Source organism: Nuphar pumila, chromosome 10 (genome assembly GCF_984573655.1).
Source record: "Nuphar pumila chromosome 10, dmNupPumi1.hap1.1, whole genome shotgun sequence".
Taxonomy (NCBI): domain Eukaryota; kingdom Viridiplantae; phylum Streptophyta; class Magnoliopsida; order Nymphaeales; family Nymphaeaceae; genus Nuphar; species Nuphar pumila.
Window position 1 is genome coordinate 47,875,340 of NC_143258.1, and position 19,883 is coordinate 47,895,222.

Below are 19,883 nucleotides of genomic sequence, written 5' to 3' on the forward strand. Positions count from 1 at the left end.
GGTCAACTACTTGGGTAAATTGAAGAAGTATTTTATGCAGTGGTAGGAGACAGTCGAGCCGACGTGGGAGCCAACATTTTGGATGAAGAGCCACTATCCAAATCAAGTCAGGACCTACCATGAAATAGATGGCGCCGAGGGCAGTGTATGATTTGAAGGTGGGGACCTGTTTCCCTGTGACTTGCTTTGTATAGTTATGCCTAGAGTTTGTTTTACTTTGGTTGACTCTAGTTGTAAGTATTGAGTCTTGTAACTTTCTCTGAGCCACCCTAGCACTTTGGTTCAGGTTGATCAATTCCCTGAAGGGTTAGCCCGTAGATCTGAACTGTAATGTACCTGCGGGCAAAAATTGTGAATGAATGCAAATATGTTGAGCTTTCTTTTGTTCACCCTCGTTGTGATCACTTTCAAGTGATTGCAATTTCTCTTCCTCTCTCTTCTTTGGTTATCTTGCACTCTGAGTTATCTAAGTTTCTGCAAGCGGCAAGCGAGTGATCGGAAGGCTTGCAACAGTAAGGAAGGACCATCGCATCACACTAGCCTATTGAAGAAATAGGCTCGTGACAATTTCGTGGACTCGCACAGTGAGTAGCCAAGGGGCGTGGTTCTCCCCTTGGCAGGCTGGTGGTTGCGTGGTTCTCAACCCCGGATTGTGTGGACTCGCATAGCGAGTAGCCAAGGGACGTGGTTCTTCCCTTGGCCAGTCGGAGGCCGTGTGGCTCTCGACTCCGGATCTCTCTTCTTCAGCTTCGGCAGCAGCAGGTCACGGCGTCGTGCACCTGCTCCTTCTCGTAGCCCCTTCCCAACACCGCAAGCCCCGCGCAAGCCTCAGCTGTGCGGCGCTCCACCCCGCCATCAGCACCGTCCACGCACGTACGCAGGGCACAGCAGGGAGGACCCCAAGGGTCATTCTTATTAAATCGACCATTCTGAATTCAACTATGAGTTCAGATTTGATAAAAACAATTGCATTAATAAGATTTAATAAGTGTATGAAGATGGCGGGATAAATGAAATGGAACTAAGACACCACTGTCTCGCCAGAATGGGATGCAAAGACCGTTTGTGTTTCACTTTGGCAGGAAACTTTTATCGCACAAGGGGTGCGACAAAAGTGTAAAGAACGAGTTGTCTTGGCACTCAAATGCCCTCTTAATTAGGGTTGTCAATGGGTCGTGTTTGGTTTGGACCCAGGGAAACCAGATGGCCCCAATTTTCATGTATGGTATCGGGTCTGAACCTGAGTCTAATCGCACCCACCATAAGAGGAACCATATCCCGACCCAATAAGAATTACATGAACCAGACCCAGTTCATACACAGTAAAGCAATATTTTTTTTATCAATTTTACATTGAAAATTTGTGGGTCTTAATCGAAACTCGGGTCAGGCCCAGGTCTGGTATAATTTATAAACTATACTTGGGTCCAGACCTGGGTTTTAATCGGGTCTTCTTATTTGTCACCATACCCAGAACCTATAGGGTTTAGTTTGGGTGGAGTCCCGGTAAACCTGACCTGTTGACACCCGTACTCTTAAGTGATTTAGAACAAGCGCTGACTAGAGCCACAATCGTGCCTTCATCTAAATTGTGGGTTTGAAATTTTAGCTTGTAATACTTGCTAACAAATCATTGGCTTGAATTGAAAAGAAACCTATTGAAGCTGTGGAGGAAAGTGGGTGGGTCAACCAACAAGAAGATTTTGTAAGGAATTTTTAGGTTCATTATCTAGAAAAGATGGTCTTTTCCTTGATAATCAAAACCTAATCTGCCAACTCTAAAACAACCCAGCCTTCTTTTTCACCATTGTCTGTATATATTATACATAATAGTGGGCTTCTCCTTGTACAAAAGCCACTACCCTTGCTTGCCTTCTGTGTACAACTACAAACCAAACATGAAGACGATGCTTGTCAACACAAGGTGGTCCAAGAATTTCGTTTGCTCTTTGGTGTTTGTGCTTCATTGCCTGCTGTTGCGTAACTCTCCAATCGTAGCGCAAGAAGTTCACAACTATGAGTTCGTTGTATGCCATCTCTCTCTCTCTCTCTCTCTCTCATACTTTTTTGAGAAAATTTCATTTTCCGTTGTTTCATTCCCATGAAAGGCTCTTTCATGGGAAAGGCCATGAGTTTCTAAGGCTTTATTTGTTTCATTCCCCCCAATAAGAAAAGAGCATTCATGGGAAAAGAATCCATGAGGCCATCCCATGTATGAAAAAATCCCCCTTTGTATTAAATTCATAGTCAACGTTAAAAGAAACCCTTGTTGACTATGGGCCCCACAGGAAAATGGACTTGCATGTTTGTTTCACCTTTTTTTTTTTAGATTTATAACTGGAAAAAAACACACCGGCCATGAAGACCTGGTCGTGCTGACTCTGCCTGCCATACCTATGGTCGTCGTGCAGGCAGCGTAAAACTCTGAGGCTAGTACTCCTATTCCTGGGGCCTATGCTACGCGTTGGCTTGCACAGAGGGACGACACCCATGAGCATCGAACATTGACTGCCTGTCTAACTGCCAAGGCCCCCCACCCCACTAGGCCAACTCCCTTGGGGCATGTTTGTTTCACCTGCATGGGCTTTCACACGTAAACTTCCATTTTCATGTATAAAATGGGTGAAACAAACAAAGGTTACAAAGCCTAAAAGCTCCTTCAGTACAGCTTTTCCAAACCCCATGTGGAAAATAATATTTTCAATCTTAACCATGAGAATTAGCTTAATCAATGTTGTCAGTATCAGCCTGAATCGGGATGAATTTCCCGACGAGACAAAAATGACCTGAACCGGCTAATTTTCACAAAAATCTGAAAAAAAAATCAAAATAGATTTTTAATATTTTTTGACACGTATCTTTCCTGGTTAAAAGTTGGACGATTCAGATCAATTCACCTCCGAATCAGTATCACCATCTTAATATTTTTTGACAAGTGTCTTTCCCTTGTTCAAAGTTGGGCGATTCAAATCGATTCACTTGGGCATCGGTATCACCCGAATCACCTGAGACGATACGATACTGACAATATTGAGCTTCATGGCATGGCTCTGGTTGACAGTTTCACTAAAAACTTGGATCTTGAATTGACCTCTTTTTAGAATATCAGGAAAAGGTTTAAATGAAAGTCCCTAATTTTTAACTACCATCATGACGTGCATGTTTTATCGCTCTCTCTCTCTCTCTCTCTTAGGCAAAAAAAAACTAAGTGCTCGGTGGGAATGAACAGGTGCAGACAACGCCCGTGAAGAGGCTGTGCACTACCAACGAGGTGCTCACCGTGAATGGTCAGTATCCAGGGCCAACCATAGAAGTCAGAACGGGTGACACACTTATCATAAAGGGAATCAATAAGTCGATATACAACGTCACCCTTCACTGGTAAGCTGCTGAGATTAGCTTTTATCATCTTTTAATAGAAACTATTTTTTGATATTTTAAATTATATATATATAGATATATATTATTGTGATCTATTAATAATAATTAAATATGTTAAAATAGTGTCACGACGTTTCTGGTTTGTGTCAAACTATATACCCATGGGTTTCGAAGTCGTGACATCTCAATACCTGGTGACGTTTCCAAGTTGCTCCTATTAGACAAGCAGAGCCTCGTGGATATCTTGTGTATAGTATTTGGGAAACAAAGGCGTGAACCCCACAACATGATCTAGAAAAGGCCCCAGAAATTATATACTGCATGCCGTGTATATCATATGTCAACCTTTTTTTATCCATAATCTTTTACACTATGAGCTCCAAACTATGTGACAAATATGAGTAATATTCTTCTAAAAAAAAAAGACAAACATCAGGAATATTTAAAAAAAAAAAGTTTTCACAATATTATTTTTCAAAATATCACCTATTTTGAAAATACTCCTTTTATTGATATTAACAAAACAACTATCTTTGTAGCAATATTTTATTTTTATATTTTAGGGGTGATGTTATATATATTTTGCATGTTTTAGGTACACTGATATCTTCCTAAGATTTTCTCAAAAAAAAAAAAATCATTTTAGGACGAAATATACCTTGCCAAGATTTTCCTCTAGAACAATATTTGCAACGTTCGAAGAACAGGGATATGTGGTTGAGCTTAACTTTTAAATTCATTCCTTTGTCACCAGTAACTTATGCCATTTTTTAATGACGAGGAACCCTCACCAAGAACCGGGTCACTTAATGGGCATGCCCCCTATGAGGTAAACCCCAGGTGAAGTCACCAACACCCAATCTATGGTCAGACTCAGGTCTCTTCCTGTGTCAAGCTGACCAAGATAAAATCCCTCTGCCACATGGAGCAGCTATTGTTTTGGTAGGGGTCCGCCTAACCCCAGGTTGCCTTTAGAAAAAAAGAAGAAAAGGCTAATTAAGCACTTCAGCATTGCACTAAGCAGTGGCCTTCAGAGCAGGGGCGTAGCTAGGATTCATGTGAGGGGGGGGGCAAACAGGGGTGTAGAAAAAAAAAATTATTTGTGTGATAGTCGGGGGTTCGGGTGCAGCGCCCCCGAAATTTTTTTTTTTGAGATAAAATAAAAAATGGCTACAATTATTAATAAAAATCTATTTCATATGGACAAATCAAACTATTTGCTGCAGTAAGGGCTGGGCTAGGACTGGGCTGGGCTAAAAAATGGATAAAAATCTATTTCATATGGAATCAGGGCAGGGCTAGGACTGGGCTTTTAAAAAAAAAAAAAAAAATTTAACTGTTTGGGGAGGCAGGACTGGGCTACAGCCCAGTCCTGCCCCCCCTAGCTACGCCCCTGCTTCAGAGTATATCATTGTGTATGAATTCTTCAACTTGATATGTATGTATGTTTCCATATACTCTTATGTTAAACTTGGAAGAAAAAAAAAATGAAAAGAAAATTCTTCCTTTGTCATAGGCATGGCATCAGCCAATACCGAACAGCATGGGCAGACGGACCAGAATTTATAACACAGTGTCCAATCAAGCCAGGGAGGAGCTACACATATAAGTTTTCCATCCAAGATGAAGAAGGAAGCTTGTGGTGGCACGGTCACAGCTCTTGGCTCCGAGCAACTGTGTTTGGTGCATTCATCATTCGCCCTAAAGCTGGTGTTCCCTACCCTTTCAAACAGCCACACAGAGAAATTCCCGTCGTGCTAGGTACCAACTTCTCATTCTTCATGATGGCATGAGATAACTGTCAGGAGCAGCAGATCTAGTGTTACGGGCAGAACACCTTAGGTGGCTGCTGCCTCCTATAAAAAAAGATGAGCCAATAATAAAAAACGGGGGCAGGTTATATGTTCTTTTCGAACATACATTGTAGCTATAGTGCGTGTTTCGGGGTCCCAATTGAGCATCGCGTGGTGCTTAATCGGGTGTACGGGCATGCTGTACACCCCCTACATCCCACAGGCGAGGCGGGTGTACGGCGTGCCCATATATCCGACTGAGTGTCATACGACGCTCAGTCGGGACCCGAAACACAGTGCGTGTTCAGGGAAGAACACACAACACCCTCTCAAAACGAGGGCAGGTTGTATGTTCACCCCTAGAACATGCACTGTAGCTACAGAACTATGTCTGAACTCTAGTTGTGAATTGTCATGATCTACGGATTAAGTGAGACTTGATCTTGACTCAAGCTGGATCCAATGAGATCCAGATTTGGTAATAAAAAAGGTCCGATTAAGAATTTAGGCCATACCCATGGGATCCGATTAATATATCGATTTGGGTATGGTTTATGAAATTTGGTATCAGACCCAGGTTCGACCCAAGATTTGATTTAGCATATGCAATTTTTCAATGTAAAAACATAAAAAGTATTGATTTACAGAGTGTGGAATAAGTCTAGTTTCCTAGAGGTAGGGGTGTTAACGGATCGGGTTTGGCTCAGACCCAGGTGGAACTAGACTTGGATCTGATTTTGGGGTATGGTATCGGGTCCAGACCTGGGTCTAATTGGGTCTGCTATAAGAAAAATCATACTCAGACCCGATAAGAACTATATGAACCAGACCCGGACCATACTCGGTAAAACCATATTTTTATCATTTTTACATTGAAAAATTGCATAAGAACTCAGTTCGGGTTGGGGTCTGGTATAAAGTTTTACAAACTATACCTGGAACCATGTATTAATCGGATCTTTGGGTCCAGACCCTAGTCTTAATCGGGTCTTATTATTTATCACCATACCCAGACTCTATAGGGTTTGCTTTGGATCGCATCCAGGTAAGCCCGGCCTGTTGACACCCCTACCTACAGGACTCATGTATGTTTTTGCCTATGATAGGTCTCATGAGACCCCTTGGATCCAGATCTGGACTCACCTGGATCCAATGAAGGTCTGACCCATTAACACTTCTAATTGTCACAAGCACCAGCTAGATAATCCGAAAAAAAAAACAGCAGATTCACTGCTATAAACGGCTGCACTATCACTATATCAATTATCATTCATGATGCCGAATGCTGATGATCAGCATAAGCAAAGGCGTAGCTAGGGGGGGGGGGGGGGGGGGGGGGGCGGACTCGGCTGTAGCCGAGTCCTGCCTCCCCAAACAGTTAAAAAAACTTGTTTTTTTTTTTAAAAGCCCAGTCCTAGCCCAGCCCTCATTCCATATGAAATAGATTTGTATCCATTTTTTAGCCCAGCCCAGCCCTGACTGCAGCAAATAGTTTGATTTGTCCATATGAAATAGATTTTTATTAATAATTGTAGTCATTTTTTATTTTATCTCAATTTTTTTTTCGGGGGCGCTGCCCCCCGAACCACCGACTATCACACAAATATTTGTTTTTTGCTACACCCCTGTTTGCCCCCCACTCACATGAATCCTAGCTACGCCACTGAGCATAAGAGCTCAAATTTCTGCAATGTCATAGAATGGACTATTGAAATTGTTAATTGGTTTGTCATCATTATTATGAAACAAACAGGGGAATGGTGGAACAGAGACCCAGTAGAAGTTCTCAGACAAGCAGCCATAACAGGAGCAGCTCCAAACATCTCAGATGCCTTCACAATAAATGGCCAACCTGGGGATCTCTATCCCTGCTCCAATTCAGGTACGTTAATTGTAAATCAACAATCTTCTACCTTGCTTGAGTCTTCGAACATATGATAATGTGTTTAATTAGCTTTAATTTGCTGTTTATTGCATGGATATAATTCACAAAAACTAGACACAACCATCATTCCTGTTGCAAGTGGTGAAATCAACCTGCTCCGGATCATAAACGGCGGCATGAACACTGAACACTTTTTCAGCATTGCCTCTCACACCATCACAGTTGTCGCCGTGGACGCCGCCTACGTCAAACCGTTCCAGACCGACGTGATCATGATAGCACCCGGCCAAACCGTCGATGTTCTTGTTGCAGCAGATCAAATCCCTGCTCGGTACTACATCGCGGCACGGGCTTATGCAAGCGCTCAAGGCCTACCATTTGACAACACTACCACCACAGCCATCTTACAGTATGAAGGCATTCCCTGTTGCAATGCTCCCTCCACTCCCCCACCAGCAATGCCAGCCTTGCCTGCCTTCAATGATACCAACACAGCTACTGACTTCACTGAGAAACTCCGAAGCCTTAACTCCGCTGATCATCCTGCTAGAGTCCCTCTGGTTGTTGACGAAGATCTTTTATTCACGATCGGCCTCGGACTAATTAACTGCCCATCTTATAGTAACTGTGGTGGTCCAAACAACACAATGTTCACAGCCAGCATGAACAATGTATCTTTCAATTTTCCTAGCAAGATGTCCATCCTTGAAGCTCATGTCAAAGGAGTTGAAGGAGTTTACACAACAGATTTCCCCCCTGTACCACCTGTTGTGTTTGATTACACTGCTAACAATATAAGTAGGGATCTTTGGCAGCCAATGCAGGCAACAAAGGTGAAGCTGATCAAGTTCGGGTCCGTGGTGCAGATGGTTCTGCAAGACACCAACATAGTTGCAGCTGAGAATCATCCCATGCACATCCATGGCTACCAGTTCTACGTGCTTGCAGAAGGATTTGGGAATTTCAATCCAGCCACAGACACGGCCGAGTTTAACTTGGTAGACCCACCACTCCGCAACACAGTTGGTGTTCCAGTCAATGGTTGGGCCGTCATACGCTTTGTGGCGAATAATCCTGGTAAATAATATACATACATACATACATACATGCACACGTGTGATTATGCATGCACACAGATATGCACTCGGGCGTGCACATGCACGCAAACACACACACTCATGGCCAGAACTTAGACTATTGTGAGTCCATTGATATGACACCCAGGTCATGCATTAGTATGACCAGTCACTGAGGGCCTGTTTGAATGATGGTGTCTCGCCAAAGCGGGACACAGGTTACAAATGCACCCACTTTGGCGGGACTGCCATGTCCACCCAAGTGTGTCCCATCACTCAAACGCACCCACCCGGATTTGAGATTCTCAGATCAGTGGATTTTTTGCCCGACCCTTCCATCCCACATGAGACTAGAGAACGACGGATTTCCATTGTTTTGGTGATCTCGATTCTGAGGCTCTAAGATCTTGTGTTTGGGTAAGGTCGGTTCTCGCACAGGCCTCACACCATATCTGACTTTGATCAGTGCGTCTGTGGATCTTCGAGTGTTGGAGGAATGAAAATGTGTGTAGGGATCATGTGCAATCCCATTGCACACCAAAAGTGTGCCCCTGCACCTGGCTGCCCTCCCTCTCACTGTTGGGCCTTACAGCTGTACTCAAAGATGGAGCAGTCAGGTGCAGCAGCAGCTTGAGAGCTCAAATTATATTGCATGACGTTTTGCGCGGATCTCATCATTTGAAATAAGCTGGGTTTCATCATACATTCAATCCTAGCCAATCAATGGCATAGATGGTTATGCTGGATGGCGAGGATTGAATGTATCATGAAACCCATCCTATTTGAAATGATGGGATCCGTTTCCTTGACCACCAGCACTGGCACTGAGTTTTCCTACCAACCACTTGGGCTACTGCATAGTCACACGTAATGGCAGGCCCCCTATTAATAAGGGGACCCCACACGTGCCCCCTTATTAAAAAGGGTTGGCCCCGAACACTGGATCATGCCTCCTGCTGCTTTCAAGAAACAGATGGCCCAAACCAAGACCTTACACCAATATTCCCAAGTTAACTAGAAAAGAAAAACGCTGAGCCACACTATTTAAATAAAAGTTTGGTATCTGGTCTGACTTGAGTTTATTAAACTGGAAACCATATTGATAGGATGACACAAGCAATGACATTTCACATTCAATGCTAACTTACACATTAGCACGTTTGGTTGAGTGTCATGAGATTTGGACTCTCATGGAAATGAGGGAATGAATCTCATTGGATCAACCAAACATAAAAATGAGCGGTAAGAAATAGAGCTTCATTTGTCTTTACAAATGAGAGTTGCTTCTCATTTAAATGAAAATAAAAAACACATGAAGCCTCGAGTGATTCTGATTCAAATCACGTGACCCAGCAAGCCAATAGTTGTCATCATTGTGAAAATTACAAGTGATATTGATTGCTTATATGGTGCAGGAGTTTGGTTGATGCATTGTCATCTGGACGTACATCTCACTTGGGGACTGGCTTCTGTGTTACTGGTTGAGAATGGAATTGAAGAACTAGAGTCCTTGGAGCCCATACCAGAGGACTACCCCCTCTGCCTGGATTTCTAGTTCAAGCTTTCTATACTACTCCATGACTAGCTTCTACCATGATTGGTCCCTCTGCTGAATTCATTGGTTTCTTTTCTGGTTTATCTGTATTACCACAAAGTGGATTTCTTCTGTTTGGCTGTTCCTTCATCATGTAGCTTATCGAGTGTAGTTGTCTCTTATGATTTTGCTTTATAATGAATTATCATTTTTCTTCTTTTTGCTTCAGGACTAGGAATCATATTTGTCATTCTTTTTTTCTTTTTCTTTTTAAGAAAGGATTCAATTAACGTTGTAAAGAAGTGAGCATACAAGTAAATTTTAGGGTGACGAGAGACCACCCCAAGCAACATACCGGAACCTCCCTGATTTGTATACTATTACATAATACAAATATGCAACAAATAGATATTGTCTGAAGACCGCCCTTCAGCTTAGTTTTGTCATTCTCCTTCCATCATCTCAACTCCCTCTCAATTTTGAACGACGGTACATCTAATGTACAAGTTGAGTCTGAAATTCGATTGTACCTCCCTAACCAAACTGATCTGATCCACACAATCAAGATCAGCTAACTAAACACCAACCAAAGTGACTGAGAACTCACCAATGAATCTGACCTCATCCTGCAAGTCCCTCTTCCACGCCACCCAAATACCACCAGCTTGCCTGCATGATGGTAGCAAATAGAAATTACTTTTCCTCTAGATCGAGTTTGAAAGCGACAAGCTAAAGTCCTAAATCATTGTTTCTTGGATGCAAAGAATGTCAAATATCCTCAGTTCAATTAAATTTGCCAAAAAACCCTGTTTATCATGCCTTCCCAACATGGCAATCTTTAATGCAGACAAAATGAACCTCCTGCACGATAGCCCTGCAAAACTCAATGAGTGTCCTCCATAGCTCACTCTCATTTCATCCATGATCACTGCCTTAGACGATGCAGCTAGATTCAGCTTAATTGCATCCAAGATCTCCCCAAGTGTCAACTCTTTTTGGGTAGTGCTATCCTAATCCAAACATACATTCGGATGGGTATCCTGTTCGTGACCCTAGTCCAAAACGCGTTCCAGGTCCACCCACAAATCTGAAACAAAGATTGTAACTGCCTCCCCAATCTGACCTTTATTTGATACATGATCATTGCCTTGTACTTTGAAAGGTGATCCGTCTTCTGGGCCAGGGAACTACTCGTGAGGAGTTGACATGTTAATTGAGGGTGCGTTTGCGGGGAAGAGGAAGCCGCGACACCTCCTTCGCAGTTTCCTCTTTCATAGAAAGAGAATCGAAAACGCTTTCCCCTAAAAGGGGGTTCAGCGTTGAATCTGAAGCCCCTTTCTGCGCGAAAAGAAGAGCCCCAAGTTTGTTTTGTCACTGTGAGCCCCAAGAAAATGCTAGTCGATGAGTTTCGCCGGAAATGACCCATTTTCCGTGACATGCAAATGGGCCCTGAAAGGCACGCAAATGGTTGCCATACAGGGAATGTTCCTGCATGCAAATATGCGCGAAACAGGGCAGGTAGCTACATCTCATGTTCGGGGTCCCAACTAGCGCCTGTGAACACCTCAAAATTTTCAAAGTTTTGTAAAAATGTCTTTTTTGCCCCTGACCCCATTTTATGAGAAAATCAAAGCAATTTCAAAACTAAATTTCAGTTATTCTTCAGATTTTCTAGATTAAATCCCATATTGATATATCCCAATTCAATTTTGGATCCGGACCCAGTATCAAAACCCAAATCTGAGCCTCGTTACTCAATTTACAAATTGAAATTATAAAATACGAAAAACATTTTCTGAATGGCTCAAACAGCTCATCCGACATCCATTTGGATCCATTATTTTATATTTTCTCGATTCAAGGCCCAAACCTCGAATATCACCTCAAACTCCGGGTCCAAATTCGCTTTCTGAAGGATTTTTCAAAAGAATAGCCTCGAATTCTCAGAAAAACCCCTTTTGTAAATATTTCTCAAAAATACAAAAAAAAAATAGTTTTAAATCTTTATTTTCTCGTAAATCTTAGGATTTTATTTTAAAAATGCAAAAACATGGGAAAACAACAACAAAATCCAAAAAAATCAGAAAATATGCAGTTCAAACCCTTTTTAAAACTTAGTTTTGCTAAAAACCTCATTTGAAAAACCATTTTATAAAAAGTTTTCTTTAAAGGGACCTCCTATTTAAAAAAGGGGAAAATATGCAACGGCTTCCCTCCCGCGCATTCCCTCTCTCGTTCATCATCGTCCATCTTCAACAATCTCTTCGTTCTCCTCCATTCATCCTCAACGAACCCCCTTCGGGAGCCTTCCTTTCCCTCTTTAAAAAGAGGCACCCAAGCCTCTTCTGATAATCGACTTTGCTTATGGAGGATCGACCATCGTTAAGCAGCATCCACTCTTTGCCTCTCGCATCGGTTTTTCACTTCAAGCATCCATCCATTCCCTCAGTAACCCACATAGTCTTCCCCTCCTCTTCTGGTGCTCTCTTTTCGATCAGTCGAAGAACTCTCAGCCTCTCCCCTCTGATTGGGCGAAGAAGACCAATACTCCTAGCAATACAAGTGAAACCAGAAGGTCGATCTCTCCTCCCCATCCTTCAAGACTTCTGCAGAACACAGTAAGCCCTCTTTCTCTACTATTTCTGATTTTCTATTGTTTCTTTTTTTTTCTTATTCATCAACCCAACAAGGCACTTCTGGTGGTATCGACTTGCTTATGCCAAGATCGGTCCATCCGTGTGCCATATTATCAGGAATATTCGAATTCCGACATTCTTTTTTATCTATTTTTCCTTTTCTTTTCTTCCCTCGGTTTTCCCTCTCTTTTTGTTATTTTAGTGGTTTTTGCATATGGCGATTATGGTTTCAATTTATACCTTGTATTATTATCCTCCTCTTTCTATTTCATTTTCCCTGTAATGTCTGATTTTCATCTAAGTTTTGATCATCTACTGATCCCCACTCAGTAATCTGTTGGTTTCTTATTCCATTTGGCTAAACTGTTTATTTATTTATTTATTATTCTGTACAACATATCTGCAACTTCTCCATGTTTTATAAGCATCGACTTTTATCTTCATTTAAGTTCGTAGCATACTTTCCTTTTGAATGTATTTTATCTCCTTTTGCTTTCGATGATGAATCTGGCTCTCAGGATTTTATCTCAGTGTTTTTTTTTTCTCGATTTGTAATTCATGTTTGTTGTATTGTAGACTTCATGGTTAGCTCCTTTATTTTGCTCCTGCATTTGCGGTGATTTTCATGACATACATGTATTATTTCATAGCATCATCCACCTCTCATCACTACGCAATTCAAAGTTGGCTTGAAGAGGCTAACTATTTTGGCAAAAGATGAAAAGACAACGTATAACCTAGTAAAGATCTCTCTTAGTGGGAATTCTTTGGAACAATGAAGATCCTAGTGCTCATTGATTTCGGAATTAATGATTTCTGAAGGTAAAGTGCCTAAGAACTTATGGGTTTCTGCTCATGGCCATTTGACCTACATGACTATACCATTCTTGCCTCAGAAGTTTGGAGACCTTACCATGATCGTTTCAACATGTTGGACTGCTTCCAGCAACCCTCTATTCATTGACTGCATGAAACCTTCAATAATTTCGATGTTGTTAGTTCAAAATCCCTTGCATCCAAGATAAACAACAATGTCATTTTTTCTTCAGCATATTTTGTTTGAACTCTGAAAGATGGATGAGCTCCATACTGAATTGTGTATCTAATGTCCAAAATGATCTGGATGGGTTGCCCTTGAGCGAGAAAGGGCAAACATAATTTCTCGTCCAGGTTGAAGACAAATGGCAACTAAAATAATCTGGATGGAATATCCAAAGATATGTTGATTCATTGGTATGCATATGTAAAATATGTAAAGGGGCGGAAACATCAGAGACAATAGAAAGTCAAATTCGCAACTTCATGGTTGATCACCCAACTAAGCAAGAAATCGCAGAACTGATGGACTTGGAGAATCCTCAAACTCTTGTACATTCTACAGGCAGTAGACATAACGGGTCGTGGGGTAACCTGTATAGATCTAATCACATCCCGTTTTTTTTTTGCAGGTTCAATTGATTGAATCAATGGCTTGGAGGTTCTGTTATTGTTGGAAACAGTAACTCAGTATCTTCATATAAAGTTCACTGCTGCATCACATTTCATTTTATTTGATCTTCATGGCATTTCATTTTTTTTTCCTTTTCACTATCACCTGCACCATCTTCCACTTACCACATTTACCAATATCAGCACACACGCACTTCATTTCCTGTATCTTGAAATAAGCACTATGTACATGCTGCCTCAATCCATTACCACCCTCATACACAGAAGCACTTTGCTCACTGTCCCTTGTGCTTCACATGCTGGTTAGTACCCTTTATCTAGCAACATTCTTTATTACATATCTCAAATTATTGTTGATCTTTTACTTCTCACTCCATCCCTATTGCCACTGGCTATATTTCAACTCATACCCCCACAACACTTCCATTATATTTCCTCAACATTACATGTGGCATCTACCTGCTGCAAATTACACTATTCACATTCCCTGTGCGTCTCCACCACGCAGCATGGATAGGTCCACATTCACCTATACAACCATTTTTGCCCTGAAAATCACCTGCTATAAGCACTTTGACATGATAAAAGCAGTGGTTCATTAGGATCAGAAGATGTTTCCTTCCAAGTTAAAAGGACATCTTTCCATATGTTCTGAATTTGGCTTGAGTGATAATTAAGTGGGTCGAGGTTCCAGGTGAGTTAAATGGTCTCCTTTTCATCATTGTCTCCCTTAGAATTCTTTTGAAAATGATCATGGTTTATGTTGTAGGTCCTTTGAAACTCGGCCTCAAGGAAGGCACCATCCCTTGTCTTACTTTTGATTATGTTGCAGTTGGTCTCAGTGTGGTATTCATAACATTATATGTTGTATACGTTTGGTAGTATATATCCCCCTTGATGGGATGGTATGGGAAAATCCTGTGACAATATTAGTCTGATGTAAAGCTTTCTTACTTTCCCAAGCTGTCCAGGGATAGCTAACAACAAGAAATATGGTAAAGCATTACGCAAGCACCTTCACACTCAATCACCATAGCTTATGCTGGTTACATCTCCTGCAACCACACGGTTACACAGCCCCCTGTATGCTTCACTTATTTAAACACCTACACCCATTATGCACAGACTCATCACCATTGGCATTTGACAGCAATTTTCCCTTCCCTTTTGTATATGTATATCATTTGCGTACCCTATTATACAACCTGTTACCACACACAGTGCACTTGTTAACATTTTTCCAGCAAACACCACCACATTTTACACTTCATCGGTGCATCTTAATTATCAATATCTATTCCATTATTCATAACCTTTGTAGCAGTACATGTGTATTTCACTGCATTATACCACAAGCATCACATCTTCACAATGGTTCACTATGAACCACTGTGATCACACCTGTTGTGTGATTTTTCTCACATATTCACAGTGATTCGCTATGAACCACTTTTTCTCATTTTCACAAGTTGCAATAATTCACAGAATTACCCAAAATCTACTTCACCACACTATTATCATTTACTTGGGCATGTGGCACTTCAACCTTTTACAACACCTAGGTACACCATAGAGGTGTGTCGTCACTACAACACTATATTTCTGCTCATCACTACGCTTACATCAGTATACACTGTTGTCATCACATCAACCCAGTCACCAACTGTGGCTACATTCATTCATCCTCCCTTTGAAGCAGCCCAGCCGCACCATCGTTACACAGTACATGTGCTATTAATGTCTCCTGCAAAACTTACTGTTCATCCCTATCCTCATCTTTCTTTCCCACTTACCTGTCACTTGTGCACTAGCACATCATATTTCATCTGAATATTCCCTGTTATAGTCCCCCAACAACACTTTCATTACAAGTCATATTAGTACCTTCACAACATCATCTCCATCATTAGCATTCACTTTTCCCATTACACTAACCATCACTTACTGCCTATCACTCCTTCATATATTACACCCTGTTTTCTGTCCCTTCATCAACATCACTCTCATCTACCTACATTGAGTGCATGTCATATGTGATATATATATATATATATATATATATATATATATATATATATATATATATATATATATATATATATATATATATAGGCATGCATGTATATAGGTATGTATGTCATTCTCCATCTTTTTCATCATGTATATCTTGGCATATGAGCATTTTACCATTGATCTCCACGTGATATATGCAATTTTCTTCTATTTTCATACTAACCAAGTGTTTTGCAGGGAACATGTGAAAAATGTCATTACTTGGGAGTTGTATTTTCAATTTTAAGTGTCGTAATAAGTTAGGTCTTAATGAGAATGTACATTTTCCTGCACTAGATAGAATGAATGAGCATATAAATATCATAAATCACTTATTTTCATATCATCTTCATCTTATTCCTCAAAATTTTCACAAATGGGACCACGAATGGCACGTCCACCATTTTATAAAAGGTGATTAATCCTAAGTTGATGATTTACATCAATGGCCATAGTCAGGATGTAAACAAGACTTTGGATTTTCATCTTTTGTGGGATAACACTGGATCCACATTGGATCCTTTTCAAAATTCATCATATTTTCTTTAAATATTTTCCTCTTTTATCAGAGTTTAGTTTAAAATTAATTCAATGCATATATCAATGGCCATAGTCAGGATATATTGAGAGTTAATTTCATTTTAAACTCTATAAAACCACCAAAATATGTTTCATTCTTCATATGAATTTAAATATGATTATTATATAATACATTCAATGACCATAGTCAGGGGTGTATTATATTTTCAATCTTATTTCAATTCATTTAAAGAATGAAATAGGCTTTTCAAATCCAATTTCACATTCTTTAGATTCATTCATCATATAGGATAAAATTGCATCATATTTTCAAAATCCTTTTTCAAAAATCTCAGTGATTTCCTTCAGATATCTTCTTCACTTCTCAAATCAATTTTCAAACTTCTGTAAATTCAAATACCATCCTCAGATTCTAACTTTAAATTTGAAGTCCAATTCAACTTTGAAATTCATTTTCTATATCCCATAAATCAAAATATAATTCAAATCAAATTTCAAAGTTCAATTAACTTTGAAATTTCTGATTCATCTTCTGATTCAAAAATCCAGTTTTCAAATTCAAAAATCAAAGTTTGAGATTGATTCTGAATCTCAAAAAATTGACTCTTCTTAAAATTTTAAATTCAATCTGAGTTTTCAAAACCCAGACCCATCTTCAAAAGTCCCATTTGGACTTTCAAAATCCAAATCCCAAGTTAGAATCCAATCAGAACTTGGATCTAGATTTCCAAATACAATCTTCACATTTGGATCTCAGACTTCAGATCCAAAATCCATTTAAGATCCAGAATCCAATTCCATCTTAGATCTCAGACATCAGATCTAAATTCCATTTAGGATCCAGAATTCAATTCCATCTTGGATCTCAGACTTCAGATCCAAAATTTCATTCCAAATTTCAGATCCAATTCCAACTTGAATCTCAGATTTCAGATTCAAAATCCCATTTTAGGATTCAGACTGTGGATTCAAATTCTATCTTGATTTCCGAATTTCAAATCTGATTTCATTCTCATATTCCATCTTGATCTCTTAAAAACCAATTCTATTTGGGTTTCTCAAATCTCATTCGGATTTCAAGCTTCAAATATAGAATTCAATTCCATTTCAAATAATCATTTCCTCTCCTAAAGCCAAATTTAAAATTCTAAATCCAAAGTCCATTTTCTGACTTTGAAACTTCCTTTCCTTTACCTTATTATCTCAGCTTCAAAACATTATTTTTAAAGTCAAGATTTATTCTCCCAAAATCTGATTATTTTCAAAGACTTAGAACTTCAAAATATTTTTCCTGATCTATCTCAAGTTCTAAGTTAGATCCAACTATTCAGAAATCGTTTCTTCATTTCATCATCTCATTTTTTCACTTGGAGAATCTCAGATTTCCAAAATCATTCTTTTCAAAAGAGCATACATCCTTGCATTGCACAAGCATGATTCTTTGTGCATTTAGACTTAGAGTAGATTCTTAGATGATCTTTTAGCAAAGCAAAAAGGCATAAATTCGATCCTTGGTTCAATTACCTCTGGAAAAGACGTCAAGAACAGTTGAACCTCATACCGACGAGCGAATCTCGTCTCCCAATTTTCCCTCAAATATTTCAAAACGGAGGCAAGTAATTTTTCTAAATATTTTCAAATTAAGGTCAAGTGAGACCCCGCAAAAGAGCTCCTCTATCTCCTTTCCCTTCTTTTCTCTTCTCTCTTCTTTTTCTATCCTTTATTTTCTCTCTTCAAAAAGGAGAAAATAGGTATTAGAAAGGAAAAGAGAAGGAAGAGAGAGAATACCAAGAAAGGAAAATTTTTGCGATGATCACAGGTTTGGCGATCGTGATGGGACACGTCTCCGTCCGGTCGAATTTTTCCCTTTTTGCTTTGCTCTTTGATATTATCTAAGTCTTTATTCTATAAATGTCAGCTTCATTTCCATGCAAACCTTAGGAGCCTAGACTTTGTCCTAAGCTGACATCATTGCATATAGGATTTAAGTATGGTTTGGTAGACCATATTGAGGAGATTATTCCATGTTCCCATTAGACTTAGGTCTGAAATACAACTCTCCTCAATTCTAGGGATTAAATGTAAACCATGTATGCAAGTGTATGCTTCTATTCATTTAAATTTTATCTCTTTTAGGACTTGCATTAGAGACATCTGATTTTATTACATGCTGAACATGTTTTTGAAAACATCCCTACCTATATTGTCTGAGTCTTCATGTTGTTGGGCTGTCTCACTGAACCATAGTTTGGGAGAGAGCCTCACAACTGGACCACTTATTTGGGTTCGCGCCCCCCTACCACGTACCTAAGGGCCATAGTCTGAGGTATATCGATAGGTGCTCAAGGATGTTGGGAAGCCATTACCTTAGAACCGGAGAAATATTTTTATGTCACGTACTTCGAGCTTCGGCTTGAGTATATCAACATATCTTGATTGGAATAAGATGATCTAAACCTTAGAGTTAGGATTAAGGTCCTACAAGCCATTTCAAAATATTGCATTTAGAGTCAGTCTTTAGGGAGTGTTGTTTGCGCATCCTTGTTTGTGCAGCTTTTGTTATACGATGTTTCTTGTACCTTCTCATATATATGTATAAAACCTTTTCAAAAACCCTGGGTGTATTATTCAAAACTTCTCCTTACTTTCAAAACCCCCCAGGTGTATATTTTCCTTTAACCTACATTCTTTTTCTCTTTTAGATCAAATTTTCTTCGAAACCTTGAAAAATTCCTTTAAAATTTCCTCGATCTTTCAAAAATTTCCAGGTTTGTATCTTCAAAGAGTCTATCTGTAAGTCCTGCATTCTATCTAATTCTCCTCATCTCTTCTTTGCCCTAGTATTATTCTAAATGGCGTCCAATTCTCTCGATGCTGTCTTTCCTAGAGATCATGTCTTCTATCAAATACAGGATGGATCCCTGGATCATCGGGTCATCCAGTCTCATCCCTTCTTCCCTCCGTGGTATTATTCTTGGTTCACTACCTTCTCGCGTATGTTCCCAGACTACTTGGATGACTGTGGATTGGAGATGGCATCGGCAGTGGGTAAGCAAACCATCAATGGAAGTCTGATTCAAGCTATAGCAGAATAGTGAAATCCACGTACCTGCACATTCTGGTTTCCATGGGGAGAGATGACTCTACTGATGGACGAATTCAATGAACCAGTTGGTCAGCCAGATGATCCTGTCGAGCAGCAGTTCTTGATCAACATCAAAGGGGTAGATGTTCGAGAAGCTTTGGTCAGAGCAATCAGGAGCAGATCTTGGCCTCTCACTGAGATTGATGGGAATCAGTTCATTGACTTGTTTGAACTCTATTGTAAGTATGAAGCTTACGAAGAGGTTGACACCTTGTCTCGAGCAGCAAAAGACATAATTCAGCATGCCATGATCCTATGCACAATGGGATTAACTTTCTTCCAAGATGGTCAGAATTTTATAGATGTCAGAGTTGCCCAACTCTTTCGAAGATGGGGAAGCAAGCAGACCCATCAGCTTTCAGTCTCTATGGCCGCTTTAGCATTTCTTTACT

The 19,883-nt window shown here is 40.0% G+C and overlaps 1 protein-coding gene across 1 annotated transcript; it reads left to right on the plus strand.

The window, feature by feature from the left end:
- The first annotated feature begins 1,898 nt into the window (after window positions 1-1,898).
- Window positions 1,899-9,690, plus strand: LOC149826800 (laccase-3-like). The gene is made up of 6 exons (XM_090018383.1): window positions 1,899-2,027; window positions 3,230-3,381; window positions 4,898-5,142; window positions 6,928-7,056; window positions 7,174-8,136; window positions 9,551-9,690. Exons 1-6 carry the CDS (start codon window positions 1,899-1,901, stop codon window positions 9,688-9,690), a joined length of 1,758 nt encoding a protein of 585 aa, XP_089874509.1.
- The last annotated feature ends 10,193 nt before the right edge of the window (window positions 9,691-19,883 follow it).